Genomic DNA, 18,600 nt, shown 5'->3' with positions numbered 1-18,600 from the left:
CTAGAAATTTATTTTTATAGACTTTGTTTCCACACTATAGAAGACTATAGGACAAAAAAATCATTAAACAATGTCACTAATATCACACACAAGTAAAATTTTGCTGAAGATCATTCAAAAGGGGTTGCAGCAGTACATCGGCAGGGAACTGCCAGAAGTTCAAGCTGAATTCAGAAGAGGATGTGGAACGAGGAATATCATTGCTGATGTCAGATGAATCTTGGCTGAAAGCAGAGATCACCAAAAAATGTTAGCCTGTGTTTTATTGAATATGCAAAGGCATTGGGTTGTGTGGATCATAACAAATTATGGGTAACACTGCGAAGAGTGGGAATTCCAGAACACTTAATTGTGGTTACGAGGAACCTGTACATAGACTGAGAGGTAGTAGTTCAAACAGAACAAGGGGATACTGTATGGCTTAAAACCAGGAAAGGTGTGCATCAGGGTTGTATCCTTTCACCATACTTATTCAATCTGTATGGTGAGTAAATAACCTAAGAAGCTGGACTATATGAAGAAGAATGAGGCATCAGGATCAAAGGAAGACTCATTAACAACCTGTGATACACAGATGACACAACCTTGCTTGCTGAAAGTGAAGAGAACTTGAAGTACTTACTGATAAAGATCAAAGTCTACAACCTTCAGTATGGATTGCACCTCAACATAAAGAAAACAAAAATCCTCACAACTGGACCAATAAGCAACATCATGATAAACGGAGGAAAGATTGAAGTTGTCAAGGATTCCATTTTACTTGGATCCATAATCAATAGCCATGGAAGCAGCAGTCAAGAAATCAAAGGATGTGTTGCACCTTGCAAATGTCCCATGAAAGATCCCTTTTAGGTGTTAAAAAAGCAAAGATGTCACTTTGAGGGCTAAGGTGCACCTGACCTAAGCCATGGTGTTTTCAATCGCCTCACAAGCATGTGAAAGCTGTACAATGAATAAGGAAAACCGAAGAAGAATTGATGCTTTTGAATTATAGTGTTGGTGAAGAATATTGAATATACCAGAAGAAAGGACAAATCTGTCTTGGGAGAAGTACGGTCTGAGTGTTCCTGGAGTGAGAATGGCAAGACTTTGTATCACTTACTTTGGACATGTTATCAGGAGGAACCAGTCCGTGTAGAAGGACATTGTGCTTAGTAAAGTAGGGGGTCAGCCAAAATGAGGAAGACCCTCAACGAGATAGGTTGACACAGTGGCATTAACAATGGGCTCAAGTATAGTAACGATTGTGAGGATGGCACAGGACCGGGCAGTGTTTCATTCTGTTACGCATAGGGTTGCTGAGTCTGATTCAACTCCACAGCACCTAACAACATTTCCATATTGCCTACACACTTTCATTCTTTGCGAAGTTTCTTTCTTAAGAATCTTATTAAAATTAATGTCACCAAAGTCATGAGTGTCTATCTTGCAAATATATTTATTTCACATATGTAAAATTTATTCAACCATAACTTTATGCAACAAAGTTATTTTATCTATTACATTTTTTGTGGCAGCCATTAATATTGGGTATACAAGATAAACAAAACAATGTTGCTGTCTTTAAGGAGCTTATATTAAGTTGGGGGAGTGGAGGGGGAAAGACTGAAACAGATAATTAGAAAGTGTTACAGCAGAGACAAACAGAAGCTGCCTTGAGGACACAATTGAGGGTTGTCTTACTCTGCCTGAGGATCAGAGAAGGTACAACAGAGTGGTGCTCTCCTTAGAAATATAAAGGGGTATGGGGAGAGAAGAGGATTACTAGATAGAAAGAATTGTGTGTGTAAATGCCCTGGGTCAGGAAGAGTATGGCTGGACTTGGAACCATGAAGGTAAAAATTGTAGCATGCAGTACCTCAGGTAGATAAGTGGACTGGTGACAGATGAGGCAGAAAACCAGGTGGCAATGAAGTCAGAACTCCTATGCCTTTTGAAGGGTTTAGACTTTATTTTGTAAGTAATGTGGCTTCCCTGAAAGATTATTACTAGAACATTAAGAACAACATAAATTTTTGAAATGGTGAATCAGAGAAAGAAAACCCTGAACAATTTTTACTATGATATTTCATGAAAAGCTCTTGACAGCCAGAGAGTTCAAGATTGGTAGTTAAAAGAACCTATCTGTAGAGGAAGACAGTTTTGTCCAGGCGTTTTTGTTTTGCTGGTATTCCCCCAGTAGTGTATGCCTAAATATAGAACTCTTTTGATTTCTATTTTATTCTTGCAGAGAATCATTTTGATTTATGAAGTTCATGACCCCACTATTACATTTCCAAGGATTTGATATGTTCTGCAATACCCTATAGAAATTAAAAATTACCCACTGCACCTTCTTTGAAGATCTGTTTCAACTTCCCTCAACACCTTCTTGTTTGTTTAGTCATGCTGTCAACACTGCTGTCAAGCATAGAATCCCTGGAAGACCTCAAGCCCTTTGGGGGCAAAACTTTGCCTTGATGAAGAACCTGTTTGTTGGATCTTGCCAATTTTCATTCACCTAGATTTCTGCCTTTAAAAAAGAAAGAAGAGAAAAAGAATAACTGAATAATATGCGAAGATAGTCATGGGAAATTCCAGAGAGGAAGGGTGTTATTAGTTCCTATAGTACGGTTATGAATTGAATTGCATACTCCAAAATTTATGATGAAGTTCTTAACTCCTGGCACCTGTGAACCTGACCTTGTCTAGAAATAGCATCTTTGAAGATGTTATTAGTTAAATGAACATAAGATCATACTGGAGAAGAGTGGGTCCTGATCCAGTCTGACTGGTGTCCTTATAAAGAGGAGACAAGACACAGAGAGACAGATAGGAAGAACTAGTATGTAAAGATGCATCTATAAGCTAACGAATGCCTGGGAGCTGGGAGAAATAAGAAAGGGTTTTCCCCTGGAGTCATCAGAGGGAACATGGCCTGGCGGACGTGTTGATTTGGACTTCTAGCCTCCAGAACTGTGAGACAATATAGTTCTGTTCTTATAAGTCACCAGGTTTATAGTATTTTGTTATATTAGTCCTAGGAAATTAATACAAGAGGGAATAAAATATTTATATATTTTACAGATACTTGGTAATAATTAAGATAATTAGCTCTAAATTAGTCAAGTATAAGTCTACAAATCAATGGTAGAACTACGAAGGACCTCAAAATGACCCTTCCACACACCAATGTTGTCATATAGTATCTAGCATAGGTCACACTGTAATTAGAAAACTCTAGAGCTTACCGTATATGCTCTATCTAACGTAACAATAACAACTCTTCTCCCTCACTGCCTCTCTTCCTTTCTTATTAAGATTCATTCTTTCACTATCTTTTAAGAGTTATGGAAAACAGAAGTCACCATAATTCATTTGTAGAAATTCATATGACTATTTAAGTAGCTTCCAAGAATAGTACTGTTTAAGAAAGAATATATTTTTTAAGTTCTAAGTGAATCAGTAATTTGTTCAGGTTAGAGCAGAAAATAGGAACAGACTGCGTTCCAGGAAATGTTGATCTATTCCAACTCAGATATATCAAAGTTCTTATTTTTTATTTATAGCTTTAAAACACCAGACTATGAAGGAAAACTATGTATACAGTTTTTTTTTTTTTTTTTTTAAGAACAAAGATAGTCATGAAAATTCCATTTAAGGATTTTTTTTTTTGGCAATTTTTTAAAATTGATGTAAAACACTGCAACTGCGTACATCTTAAATGTACAGCACAACAGTTTTTTAATATAAAATCTTATAACCATTGCCCATTCCAGATTCAGTTCTAGAATATTTCTGGCACCGCAGAAGGCTACCTTTAGTATTCTCACCAAGCAACAGTGTTGTTAGGTGCCATCCAGTCACTTCCTACTCATAGGGACCCAAAGTACAACAGAATGAAATGCCACCTAGTCCTGCTTCATCTTCACGATCATTGCTACATTGGAGCCCATTGTTGCTGCCACTGTGTCAATCCCTCTCACTGAATCTTCCTCTTTTTCGCTGATCTTCTACTTTACCAAGCATGGTGTCCTTCTCCAGGGATTGGTCCCTCCTGATAACATGTCCAAAGGAAGTGAGATAAAGTCTCTTTATCCTTGCTTTTTAAGGAGGCTTCTGGCTGTACTTCATCCAAGACAGATTTGTTCGTTCTTCTGGCAGTCCACAGTATATTCAATATTCTTCTCCAACACCATAATTCAAAGACATCAATTCTTCTTCGATCTTCCTTATTCATTGTCCAGCTTTCACATACGTATCGGGGATTGAAAATACCATGGCTTGGGTCAGGTGTATCTTAGTCCTCAGTGTGACATCTTTGCTTTTTAACAATTCAAGGAGGTTTTCTGCAACAGATTTTTTTAATTTTGTTGTTGGATTTCTTTTTTTTTTTTTTTTAATTGTACTGTAGGTGAAGGTTTACGGAGCAAACTAGTTTTTCATTACACAATTAATACATATTATTTTGTGACATTGGTTGCCAACCCCACAGCATGGCAACACTCTCCCCTTCTCGACCTTGGATTCCCCATTACCAGCTTTCCTGTCTCTTCCTGCCTTATCATCCTTGCCTCTGAGCTGGTGTGCCCATTTAGTCCAGTTTTGTTTTATGGGCCTGTCTAATCTTCAGCTGAAGGGTGAACCTCAGGAGTGACTTCATTACTGAGCTATAAGGTGTCTGGAGACTATACTCCCGAGATTTCTCCAGTTCCTGTCTTTTTTTTCTTTATGAGTTAGAATTTTGTTCTACATTTCTCTCCAGCTCTGCTCAGGACCCTCTATTGTGATCCCTGTCAGAGCAGTCTGTGGCAGTAGTCAAGCACCATTTAGTTGTGCTGGACTCAGTCTGGTGGAGGCTGTGGTACTTGTGGTCTATTAGTTCTTTGGACTAATCTTTCCCTTGTGTCTTTGGTTTTCTCCATTCTCCCTTGCTCCAGATGGGGTGAGACAAGTGGAGTATCTTAGATGGCCACTCACAAACTTTTAAGACCCCAGATGCTACTCACCGAAATAGAATGTAGAACATCTTCTTTATAAACTATGTTTTGCTAGTTGAGCTAGATGTTCCCTGAGATCATGGTCCTCACAGTTCTCAGCCCAGTAATTCAGTCCCTCAGGGAGTTTGGTTGTGTCTATGGTGCTTCCATGACCTTGGCTTGGACAAGTTGTGCTGGCTTCCCCAGTATTGTCTACTGTCTTACCCTTCACCAAAGTTATCCCTTATCTATTGTCTATTTAGTGTTTTTCCATCCCTACCTCTCCGCTCCCTCGTAACCATCAAAGATGGTTTCTTTTTGGGCTAAAATATTTTCATGAATTTTTATAGTAGTGGTCTCATTCAATATTTGTCCTTTTGTGTTTGACTTATTTCAATCAGCGTAATGCCCTACAGATTCATCCATGTTGTGAGATGCTTCTTTATCATTGGATATTATTCCGTTGTGCGTATGCAGTATAGTTTGTTTATCCATTCATCTGTTGATGGGCACCTAGGTTGTTTTCATCTTTTTGCTTTTGTGAACAATACTGCAATGATCATGGATGTGCATATGTCTATTCATGTGATGGCTCATATTTCTTTAGGATATATTCCTAGGAGTGGGATTGCTGAATCGTATTGGTATTTCTATTTCCATGTTTTTAAGAAAGTGCCATATTGTTTTCCAAAATGATTGTTATTATTTTGCATTCCCACCAGCAGTGCATAAGAGTTCCAATCTCCCTGCAGCCTCTTGAACATTTGTTATTTTCTGTTTTTTGATTTATGCCAGTAATGTCTGATGAGATGGTATCTCATTGTGTTTTTGATTTGCATTTCTCTAATGGCTAGTGATCACAAGCATTTCTTCATTTATCTGTTTAGCTGGAACATCTTCTTTGGTGAAGTGTTCTTTCATATCCTTTGTTGATTTTTTTTAGTTGGATTATTTGTCTTCTTGTTGTAGAGCTGTTGGATTTTCCTGTAGATTTTAGAGATTAGAACTTGGTTGGATTTGTCATAGCCAAATTTTTGTTCCCAGTCTGTAGATTCTCTTTTTACTTTCAGTGAAGTCTTTTGATGAACATAAGTGTTTAATTTTTAGAGGACCCCAATTATCTAGCTTATCTTCTAGTGTTTGTGTGTTAGTTATGATTCGTATTCTGTTAATGCTGTATATTAGGGCTTCTAGCTTTGACCCTATTTTTTCTTCTATGATCTTTATAGTTTTTGATTTTATATTTAGGTCTTTGATCCAGTTTGAATTAGTTTTTGTGTATGGTGTGAGGTACAGGTCCTGTATCATTTTGTTGCAGATAGACATTCAGTTTTGCCAGCAACATTTGTTAAAATGACTGTCTTTTCCCCATTTGACAGACTTTGGGCCTTTGTCCATCAGGTAACCATAGGTGGTTGGATTTACATTTGGGTTCTCAACTCTGTTCCGTTGGTCAATGTGCCTGTTGTTGTACCAGAACCAGGCTGTACTGACTACGGTAGTTGTATAGTAGTTTCTGAGGCTAGGCAGTATGAGTCCTCCTACTTTATTCTTCTTCATCAATAGTGCTTTTACTTATTCAGGGCCTCTTCCCTTTCCATATAAAATTAATGATTAGTTTTTCCATCTCTTTAAAGAATGCCGTTGGTATTTGGGTCAGGATTACAGTGTATTTGTTGATTGGTTTGAGTGATATTGACATTTTCACAGTGTTAAGTGTACCTAACTTAACTAACTAACTAGACGACACTGGGTTTTTTTTTTTTTTTTTAAGTGTACCTATCCATGAGCATGGTATGTTTTTCCATTTATGTAGGTCGCTGTTTGATTTCTTGACCGCTGCTTCCATGGGCGTTAATTGTGGAACCAAGTAAAATGAAATCCTTGATGACTTCAGTGTTTTCTCCGTTTATCATAATACTGCTTATTGGTTCAATTTTGAGAATTTTTGTTTTCTTTACACTGAGGTATAATCCATGCTGAATGCTGTAGTCTTTGATCTTCATCAGTAATGCTTCAAGTCCTCTTCACTTTCAGCAAGCAAGGTTGTGTCATCTGCATATTGCAGATTGTTACTAAGTCTTCCTCCAACCCAGATACTGCATTCTTCTTCATGTAGTCCAGCTTCTCAGATTATTTGCCCAGCATACAGATTGAATAAGTATAATGAAAGCTACAACCCTGATGCACGGCTTTCATGATTTTAAACCATGCAGTATCCCTTGTTTTGTTCGAATGACTGCCTCTTGGTCTATGTATGGAATCTTCATGAGCACATTTAAGTGTTTTAGAATTCCCACTCTTTACAGTGTCATCCATAATTTGTTATAATCCAGACACATACAACAAAACGCAAGTAAACATCTTTCTTATATTCTGTTTTCAGCCAAGATTCATCTGACATCATCAATGATAGGTATCCCTCATTCCATGTCCTCTTCTGAATCCACTTTAGTGTTTGTCAGTTAAACCCCAATAAAAAGGATTACCAAACCCACTGCCAACGAGTCAATTCCAACTCATAGCAGTCTATAGGACAGAATACGATTGCTCCATAAGATTTCCAAGGCTGTGAATCTCTACAGAACCAGACTGCCACATCTTTCTTCTTTGGAGCAGCTGGTGGGTTTAAACTACCATTTTGGTTAGCACCGGAGTGCTTTAATCTCTGGACCAACAGGGCTCCTTAAATCCCAATAATACTGTTGAAAATTTTTCAGTAATTAATTATGCTTTTTTCACTTATCATTTTTTGTTACAAATCTCTGTATATATGCATTATTTGTGCAGTTGTTTATGGCATTTGCTGAATATCCCATAGCAAGAGACCCATCACTTTATTTCTTTTCTTTTATTCATTAAATCATTCAGGAAGCATTCAAAGTGCCAGACACTAGGGTGCTGGAGAAACAGAGATAAAGTTTCCAATTGGTGGGTTATGAACTAGCATTTATTGAGAACCTGTTGTGTAACATCTGCTGCTTTTACATGCATCACTTCATTTAATTTTCTCAAAAGAGAAGACATCTGTTTTTACATCTAGAACTTGAACTGAAAGAAGTTAACAGGCAGAAAGTGGCAGAGCTGGGACTGAAATCCAGGTTTGTGTGACTTCAAAGTCATGGCACTTTCCATCAGTCTACAATACAAAACTATTACAATGGTACCTAAAAGAGTTCTGAGGTCAGTGAATAAAACCCCTAGCACTTTGTGAGGATGTCATTGAAGGCCCTATTGCTTGAAAAGCAGCTGAAGCTCTCAATTATTTAGACTTTTAAAGGAGTACATTATTGAAGATCCAAGAGGCAAATTAGACAGCTATCCCTCAGGCACAAGTAATGTTTCCTTATTCGGGGCTCTAGTACTATATGTTGAGGCGTAATCCATACTGAAGGCTGTGGTCTTTGATCTTCATGAGTAAGTCCTTCAAGTATTCTCCACTTTCAGCAAGCAAGGTTGTGTCTTCTGCATAACACAGGTTGCTAATAAGTCTACCTTCGATCCTGATGCCCCTTCATATAGTCCAGCTTCTGGGATTATTTGCTCAGCATACAAGTTGAATAAGTATGGTGAAAGGATACAACCCTATCTATGAGGTATATACTATCATTATCTCCATTTTAAGAAGAAACAGGCTGCAATATAAAAATTATTTAAAAATTTAATATAAGGAAAACACTTAAGCCCTATAAAACTAACAACTATCTCCATTTTTGTATCAGATTTTGTCCTGGAGCTACATTAAACAGCAACACTGTTTAAAAAGCATTCAGTGATCAGAAACATTCAGGTGCATGTACAAATTACATTCCAAGTCACTTATGAACACATATTAAATTTGTGTTATCTTATTATTTCTGTTGCGGATAATAAAAAGTTGAATCAACTTTTAAATCTTTTTTTTCTTAGTAGTTTATTCAGTATGATTATTAGATTGGATTTTAGATATATGAATAGCATCATTTGCTTTATGTTCAGGTTATATATTTATGCATCGATAACATTCATCATTACCAGGAAGGCCAGTGCTATATCTATAAAGCTATATTTAGTACCCTTAGCATGTTATGCAGGGTTTTGTATGTTCAATGAATCCTTACTGAAGCCTTTACGAAGCTGATGAAAATCTTTTACATAGCTAGGGGCAGAGAGTTGTTTACTAGTTATTAATGCAGGATTGCTCATACATGAAGCCATAAATCACACAAAAATGTGGTGACCTATCATAACCAGGCTCTCAGTTTAACCGTATATACCCAATCAGAACGCTCCTTAGTAGCCAAGATGTGGAAACTACATCTCACATACTTTGGACATGTTATCTGGAGGGACCATTCCCTGGAGAAGGACATCTTGCTTGGTAAAGTAGAGGGCCAGTGAAAAAGAGGAAGACCCTCAACAAGATGGATTGACACAGTGACTGCAACAATGGGCTCAAGCAAATGAACGATTGTGAGGATGGTGAAGGACTGGGCAGTGTTTTGTTCTGTTGTACATGGGGTCGCTAAGAGTCAGAACCGTCTGCACAGAACCTAACAACAAGGACAACAATCCATTTCACTTAAGGGCTAAAGTACACTTGGCCCAAGCCATGGTGTTTTCAATTGCCTCATCTGCATGTGAAAGCTGGACAAAGAGTAAAGGAGGCTGAAGGAGAACTGACGTTTTTGAATTACGGTGTTGGCGAGGAATATTGAATATGCCATGGACTGCGAAAAGAATCAACAAATCTGTCTTGGAAGAAGTACAGCGATAAAGCTCCTTAGAGGCAAGGATGGAGAGACTATGTTGCGTGTACTTTGGAGATGTTATCAGGAGGGACCAGTCCCTGGAGGACATCATGCTTGGTAAAGTAGACGGTCAGTGAAAAAGAGGAAGACCCTCAAGGAGATGGATTGACACAGTGGCTGCAACAATGGGCTCAAGCATAACAAGGATTGTGAGCGTGGCGCAAGACCTGGCAGTGTTTTGTTTTTGTACATAGGGCTGCTATGAGTCCGAATGATTTGACGGTACCTAAAAACAACTCGGTTAAAAACAGCCCTTTTCCTTCTTTAAAGCTTGTACTAATTCTTATACCAAAGTTACACAAGTTTGTTGAATGCCTTTTATCTGCCTAAGTAGGACTCCAAAGTTGCACAAAACAAGGTCGCTGCTCCTGGTGAGCGCACAGTCAGCTTTTTCACTAGATTATCAGAAACCAAATTTGGAAAATAATCTGGAAGCTAGCACAATTCTGGGAATGACGCTCTCAATACTCGGTCAGACTACAAAAGTTCTATCAGTGAAATTCCGCGCCTTAGCAACCCCTGTCAGCCAACTTGTCTGTGGTCGTGATCACCCCAAAACTCCACCTCTATCTCTTGGGAGGAGGGGCGCCTGACTAAAGCCCGTGAGTGCGCATGCGTCTCCAGGGAGGTGGGCAATGACCCTGAGACGTTGCCGTCAGATAAGACGCTGCGCGTGCGCAAGCGCTCGCCGCAGAGGCCTGCCGGAAGCCAAGATGGCGCATAGGTGGCCTGCAGGCCCCTGTTGGCGCTTTATCAATAACTGAGCGGGGTGTTTAGAAAGGGGTTGTTGTCAACGCCTCTTCTGTCGCCATGGCCCGGCATCGGAATGTCCGAGGCTATAACTACGATGAAGGTAGGTAGCAAAGCCGTGCCGGGACGCCTTTTTTCTGTTCCAGCCGGGATCGCAGCCTGTCACCGTCTGTTTCGATCTGTGAGTTCCTCGTCAGTGGTGCCAGTCTGGAAGTCGGGGGAAGCCCAGCGGAGGGAGGCACACAACAGGACGTCAGAGTACCAGCATATGGTGTAGTTACAAGTCCTCGTTTCTGCCTTCTGTGATTGATTTTATTTAGGCCGGGGGAGGTGCAGGACGGCGTCATAGGGGAAGGACTTTTCGTGAGGTTGGGATTCGGTGATATTTATGCACTCAAGCATTGTCACCTCTCCCTCCCATTGTTCCTTTCCTCTCAGTTCGGGCACGCACGTGGCTCTATTTCCCCTCTTCCGACTCTTTCAAAAATGTCCATGAAAGGGACAAACACCGACTGACTTAATGTTTACTTTCAGCTGGCCTGGTGTAATTGTATTGGATTTACATAGTAAATCTTTTGTGTATGTTCATACATATTTGGTGCAGAACCTGGCTTGAGCTATCTGATTAATTTATATTAAGTATAAATTTTTTTTTTTTTTAATGAAGTTAGGTTAGAAAGTTCGGAGACCGTGGAAAAGATACATACTAAAAAGGCCCAAATAGCAAGTCGATCAGATGCTCTTGAGGTGTATACTCAGGTCTTAGCCGGTAATGCTCAATGTTAATTGTATTTTGAAATGAAAAAAGAAAACAAACAGTACTAGAAGAAAGAGGATATGGAAACGGACTTTTTGATTAAAAAAATGGAAAACAACAGCAACAAAAACCTGTATATGTGTGTACTCTAGGAGTTTAAAGGGAGTTGAAAATAGTTTTACAACATAACGTCTCTTTCTATACCATGAATAATTATAGGCATTACCAAGCCTCTTACAAACTAAAAATATTAACAGATATGAACGAATGTGGAAGATTAGTTAAAGAACTATTGCTTCATAAAGTACAGAACATTAAGTACTTAACAATGTTAATGGCTATTATTGGCACCCCAGTAGATTAATCGGGGAACATCACAATCTTCTAACCGTGCTGGAGGGCAGCTAACACGCTGCTGAATTTGGAGACTGTAATGCATATTAGGTTCCTGGTGTTCACCCCAGAATGGAGGAGTTTTTAAGGTTGAATCCAAGTATTGCTGTGGGCCACAGTTATCTGAGAAGTAGCTTTAGACTGCGAGATGTTTTTGCAATTATATAGAAGACGTGAATAGGCCTAATTGTACCCATTCATTTCTTGAATAGATATTTCCTCAGTCAACATTAATCGAGTGTCCAGGCACTGTTTTCTAAGCTTTGGAGACTGACAGTAAGGTATTTGAGGGTAGTTTTATGGGGGAGATTACAAGTAACAGATGAATAGAGTGTTAGAGTTGCTGCATAAAATTACAAAGTGATATGGGGCTATGTAAATAAAAAAAAAAAAAATGAGGACACCTAATTCAGAATGGTTTGGGGCTTAAGCAGGATTTCTGTGTTAAGAAGGGCTTCCTGGAGGAGGTGGTGCTTCACCTGAGGGAGTGAGTGATAAGTCTCTTCTCACCTTGGCCACCTGAGGTCAAGTTGTCATGTTTTCTTTGAAACAAATGGTGACATCATAACCAAGCTGTTTCTATAGTGTAGGAAGTTTACTCCCCTTTCTTGCGTATAAAAGTTGTACTCATCTTCAGGGTCCAATTCATTTATCTTCTTCCCAGTTAAGCTTTCTCTTGGACTCAGAATAATAATTAAAATTTTTTCAAATGTAATATAATTTCATTAAAGAAAGTTTAAGGAAATAGAAATAAAATTACTCATTTAAGCTACCCGGACATTATCATCATTCAGAATTAATCCTTTGTGCTCCAAAACCTGTTGTTTCCCTATTTAACTCTCACTTTGTTTTTTTTTGGATAGTACTTTACATGACTGCTTCAGCTGTTCATCTAAAAGCCCCAGGAAGGCAAAATCCATGCTTTTATATTTATTTCAGTAGCTGGCTCAGTGCTTTACATGTAAATACTAAAATACTAAAGTTTGTTGAAGAAATTAGCCATTTTATAAAGATCCTAGGAAACCATTCTTTCAATCTTTTTATACGGATCAATTTTTGTATCAACAAACTGACCTAGTAAAAAAAAGATCCTTGTGTTTAATACCCAATTTTTTTGTGAATGGCCCATTATTTATTTGCTAATAAATTGTTATTTTCTAACTCAGGATTATGATGTAATAGTTTATTAAATGTTACATGTTTTTATCTGATAGTAGCACTTATCTAATTTTTCTTTGCCATAGCATTTGGTGTCAGCCTTTGAACATGGTGTTTCTGCTGCTCAGAATATACCCTCAGACACTAACAAGCTCTGTCCTTTTAGAATTGGTTTAGATATTATATTCCTGGAAATCCTTCCCTAGCCATGCACTTTAAATACTAGTTTGGTTGTATATGCTCCCAAATTGCTCTGTATTTCTCATGTCAAGCACTGTTCATATGGTTTTGTAATTGTCTGTGTTCCCCATTAAAGTTCAGGTTTGGAGAGGACTGGAAATGTGCCCATTGCTCACTGTTGAACCCTAAGTGTCTCTAATAGTCCCTGACATCTTGCTAGTGCTTGTCGAATGAATGAGTAAATATATTTTTGCCGGTATATTTATGTTCTTCGTGAAGTTTTTACTTCGATTCTTTAAAATCTATAAAAATAAAACATATTTTAATTTTAATAAATAAATACATGCCAAACATGTGTCGAGTATGGTTGGCTAGACAGGCTTGCCCTGAAGGAGCTTATATATTCATGGAGCAAAATAGGTGTAGTGCTTTGAAGACAATAAAATGGAAGAGTATGCTAGACAGTAGAGGGATAGGGGAGAGGTGCTTGCTGTTTCACCTAGGGTAGTCAGGGAGAACTTGTGCAAAGAGGTGACAGGAGAAGGAACGGCCAGAAGGAAGGAAGAGCCCTCAGTCAACAGGAAACAAGGCAGTTGGTCTAGAGCAGAGTGAGCACAAGGCTATATGGGGTGAGCTGGTTTGTATAGTGGTGATTGTTAGCTGCCATTGAGTCAGCCCCCCGGCTCGTGGCAACCCCATGCTCAAGGAGCTTAGACTATTGATTCATAGTTTTTTTGGCTGATTTTTGGAAGTGGATCACCATGCCTTTGTTCCTAATCTGTCGTAGTCTGGAAGCTCCACTGAAACCTGTTGAGCATCACAGACCTAGCTTTATATGAAGAAAAACTGCTTTCATGGTCAGAGTGCATACCCAGTGCTAGTTTGTTGTATGGAAAAAAGTACTTTTGGTTATAGATAGCACTTGGTGAAAAAGATGGATGGATGGCTTGTTAGAGGTTTTTGCCAGCACTGGAAAGACTGTTCAAGTATGTGGTCTGTAGGATTATTATTTATTACTATTATTTACTTCATGTTTCCCAATGGAGTAAAAACTTAAAAAAACTTAGTAAAACCTAATTAGTTTAAAAAGTGAATAACCATGTATGTCTTTATAAATACAGATTGTCAGGAAATGCCTATTATGTAGGGAAAGTTCTTCGAATTTTTGGAAAAATTTTGGAAAAATTTGGATTATTCCAGGTCCCTTTAATTTTGATGAGTAATTTATTTTGAAGAGAATTTAGAGGCCTTCTCATTAGTAACGAAAAATGTAAAAGAACTTATAAATGAATTTATCTCTTGTTTCTACTTTTAGATTTTGAAGATGATGATCTCTATGGCCAGTCTGTAGAAGATGATTATTGTATTTCTCCATCAACAGGTGAATTATTTTTAATAAATCGATTTCCATGATTTGGGCATTTAAAAATGTCAAGTAAATATTATTGTCATTCTGGAGTGTTTCATAAAAACACTAGAGTGCTCCATGAGACTGTAATAGTATGTTACATTAAAAAGATAATTATATTTTAATTTCTAAAGATGTATAAAATAAATTATTTACCCATAAAGAAAATTTAAAGTTTTAAGTTGTTTAACCTTAAATAACTTGAAGAAAACTCTGAAGAGTCTGGTTTTCCCGGTATTCTTTGCAACATGGTTTTAAATATGCAGTTAATTTAAAATATATTGATGTGCTAACTTAGTCATTAATGAGATTCTAAAACTTTTGGGGGCAGGTAGTAGTTTATTTTATATAGAATGGGGTATCTGACACATAGTAGGCCCTCAGAAATTTTGTGGAACTGAGTTTTTTTTTATTCTCTTAAATAATTGCAGAATTATTTATATAATTTCTGAAGCCTTGACTTCTTTTGCAACTATTCTGTACTGCTTGGATTCTTCCTTAGAAATAGGCAGAACTTTGGTTTCACGTTCTGTTGCAACTGCTCTATCTTCTTTTCCTATTGGAAAATTTTGGCTAGTATCTGGATTAGAAGTCTGTGTATAGGATCTCTTGAATATTAGACATTGAGGTGCAATGCATAGACTTCCCATCATATCGAACTTTAGTTCATGTACTATTAGACAGTTTGGTAAATAAACCAAGTATGTGTATGTAGTTCAGACTTCTGTCAGAGTTACAACGTTATTTAGAGTTCTGATTCCTGTATGGTACCACACTCAAGCAGCACCTTCTGTCTTATTTGCAGAAAGATTTCTTCTCTGCCACGGTATAAGAAAAACGTTTCTATTTTCTTTCCAGTGAAGACAGTCTTTGATCGAAATCTTTCTCTTACTCTAATTTCCCTAATAATATACCTGTCTTCAAATTTCAGCCAAGTATATATAATTGGTTAAACCCCCCTACTAAATTTTGCTATACCATAAAGGTGGGAACAGTTTACATATAATTAAATGCAGCGTAAATGCAATTCATAAAACTCACTTTCCACATGTTTAAAGGTTTAATTAACATTACCTTCGAAAGTCCTTGTCTGCTGTCCTCTAAACTGTACTTACCTTAAACTGTGCCTGTATTAATCCCACTTTTACTTTCTAAAGACCAAATATATCCCTTTTGACTTCTGCCTAGAATTCTGTTCTTTATAAAGGCATAGGCGCTCCAGAAGTTGTCTTTAGCACCTCTACTCTTCCTGTAATCTTTTTCCGTGTTACTTGCTATTCAGAAATGCATTTAGCTCTTTATAGAATTGCTTTTCTAGGTCAAGTTCTTCCCTCATCTAGCCTAATTTAGCCTGATCCTTCCTCCCTTTCGTATTTCATTGCTATCAGTTAGAATCCTGTCAGGAGATAGAAATTGTACCAGTTATTTTACCAGAGCTGTTGTTGTTATCAAGTGTCATCAAGTCAGTTCTGACTCCTAGCGACCCTATGTATAACAGAGTGAAACACTGCCCGGCCCTGTGCCATCCTCATAATTGTCGTTATGCTTGAGCCCGTTGTTATAGCCACTGTGTTAGTCCATCTCGCCAAGGGTCTTCCTCTTTTTTGCTGACCCTCTGCTTTACCAAGCGTGATGTCCTTCTCCAGGGACTGGTCCCTCCTGATAACATGTCCAAAGTATGTGACATGAAGTCTCACCATTCTTGCTCCTAAGGAGCATTCTGGCTATACTTCTTCCCAGATAGATGTGTTTGTTCTTCTGGCAGTCCATGGTATATTCAACATTCTTTACCAACACTGTGATTCAAAGGCATCAATTCTTCTTTGGTCTTCCTTATTCATTGTACAGCTTTCACATACACACTGATTGAAAACACTATGGCTTGGGTCAGGTGCACCTTAGTCCTTAAAGTGACATCTTTGCTTTTTAACACTTTAAAGAGGTCTTTTGTAGCAGATTTGCCCAGTGTGGTGTGTCGTTTGATTTCTTGACTGCCACTTCCGTGGGTGTTCATTGTGGATCCAAGTAACATGAAATCCTTGACAACTTTATTTTTTTCTCCATTTATCATGATGTTGCTTATTGGTCCAGCTGTGAGGATTTTTGTTTTCTTTTGTTGAAGCGTAATCCATACTGAAGGCTGTAGTCTTTGATCTCAGCAGTAAGTGCTTCAAGTCGTCTTCACTTCCAGCAAGCAAAGTTGTGTCATCTGCATAACACAGGTTGTTGATGAATGTTCCTACAGTCCTTCTTCATATAGTCCAGCTTCTCGGATTATTTGCTCAGCATACAGATTGAATAAGTATGGTGAAAGGATACAACCCTGAGGCACACCTTTCCTGACTTTAAACCATATAGTATCCCCTTGTTCAGTTGGAATGACTGCCTCTTGGTCTGTGTACAGGTTCCCCATGAGCACAATAAAGTTCTAGAATTACCATTCTTCACAGTATTATCCAAAATTTTTAGGATCTAGACAGTTGAATGCCTTTGCATAGTCAATAAAACACAGGTAAACATCTTTCTGGTATTCTCTGCTTTCAGCCAGGAGCCATCTGACATCAGCAATGATATCTCTCTGGTTCCACGTCCTCTTGAATCTGGTTTGAATTTCTGGGAGTTCCCTGTCGATGTACTGCTGGAACTGCTTATGCGTTATCTTCAGCAAAGTTTTACTTGCCTGGGATATTAATGATATTGTTCGATAATTCTGGCATTCTGTTGGATCACCTTTCTTTAGAATAGGCATACTAGAGAGGATTTAATATAAAATGTTAACTAACGTAGAGAACCAAAAAAAATTGCGAAAAGGACAACCAAAATATCAAGGAGGTAGTGACTATAAGAAACATCTGCTGTCCCTAGAGCTAAGGGAACAAATTGAGAAAGTTGAAATATCCTATTAGAAGATGTGGAGGGGCTCCTTGGAGCTGAGACCTATGAGGAGAGGGTTTCGCTTTCCTGCTTTGCCTCTGAGGAGGGGGTTGCTGCATGACTAGTACTGGTGCCTGTGGAGGGACCTATGGAGTTGGGATTCAGGCTTTTGAAGAGAGGATTTTGGCTGGCTGGTAGGGAGTGGGAGGCATGTTGTAGCTGGTTTTATGAGTTTCAGAAATACTTCAAATTGATATTAATTGCTGCTACTAGAACAGACTGCTTCTGCAAGGTGAACAAGCTTTGCTGAGGTGATGCTGACAAGAACGAAACAAAAAGGAAGGAGCATGTCCCTTTCTCTTCCAGTCTCCTTTTAGAGCCCCCCATTGGCTGATCCTAAAAGGGATCCAGTTGTCAAAGAAGAGATGTGCTTTGCAGAGACTCTAGCCCAGTATCACAGAGCATCACAAAGCAGAGGGATGCGTTAGAACCAGTAGATGGTTTAGAGATTCAGAAGGCATAGTTGGTAGTGATCTGGGATAAAAGAAATTTCATTTTTTCCAAGGAACCCCCTGGGTACTTGCCATTTGCAAGGTATTAAAAAAATTTAAGTTACAGTTGACTAGGTAGCTTAAATTTCAGAGTTAATAACAAAGTGGTGTCTCAGCCCTATCCTCATGCACATTGTAAGTGCAGTAGAGAGCATGCATACTGAGAAGACGATGTAGTGTGATAATTAGATTTGAGTTTATAAAAAATCTCTTCTGTATGGAGGTGGTGCTTGAGTAGATGTAGGTAGACTAATTAGGAGGCTATTCTAAAGGAATCTAAAGGAGATAAGGATAATTTAGGACAGTGGTTCTCAAAGTCTCTGTACCAGCATCACCTGAAAATATGTTAGAAATGCAATTTTGGGGATCCCGTCCCAGAGTCCAGAGTATCTAGGGCTATATCCAGGAAGGGTTGGGGTCTTACCCCAGAGCCATTCCAGAGAGGGGCACAACTGGTTTAGCATGCTCTCCAGAGTATGTTGGTGCATGCTATTTAGAACCATTGTTTTAGGACAAGAGTGGTAGCAGTGAATTTGAAAATAAATATATTCAAGAAAGATAACCAGAATACTCCTTGGAAGCTAGGATGGTAAGACTTTGCTTACTTACTTTGGACGTGTCATCAGGAAATATCAATTGCTAGAAAAGGATATCATGTTTGGTAGAGGGTCAGTAAAGGCCAGTGAAACCCTCAGTGAGATGGAGTGGCACAGTAGTCAAAACGGGCTCAGGCATATCAAAGATCATGGAGATGACACAGTGGGTGATGTTTCATTCTGTT

At 38.4% G+C, this 18,600-nt stretch overlaps 1 protein-coding gene across 3 annotated transcripts in view; it reads left to right on the top strand.

Moving 5' to 3' along the window:
• The first annotated feature begins 10,424 nt into the window (after positions 1-10,424).
• Positions 10,425-18,600, top strand: part of HBS1L (HBS1 like translational GTPase) — a 97,555-nt gene continuing 89,379 nt past the window's right edge. For all 3 annotated transcript variants that reach the window (XM_049901589.1, XM_049901581.1, XM_049901598.1), the window contains exons 1-2: positions 10,425-10,601; positions 14,302-14,367. In XM_049901589.1, the coding sequence (XP_049757546.1) occupies positions 10,559-10,601; positions 14,302-14,367 (109 nt within the window). In that variant the 5' untranslated portion in view covers positions 10,425-10,558. The remainder of the gene's footprint in view (positions 10,602-14,301; positions 14,368-18,600) is intronic.

This window comes from Elephas maximus, chromosome 1 (assembly GCF_024166365.1).
Source record: "Elephas maximus indicus isolate mEleMax1 chromosome 1, mEleMax1 primary haplotype, whole genome shotgun sequence".
NCBI classification, from domain to species: Eukaryota; Metazoa; Chordata; class Mammalia; order Proboscidea; family Elephantidae; genus Elephas; species Elephas maximus.
This window is presented reverse-complemented; position numbering and strand designations above follow the sequence as displayed.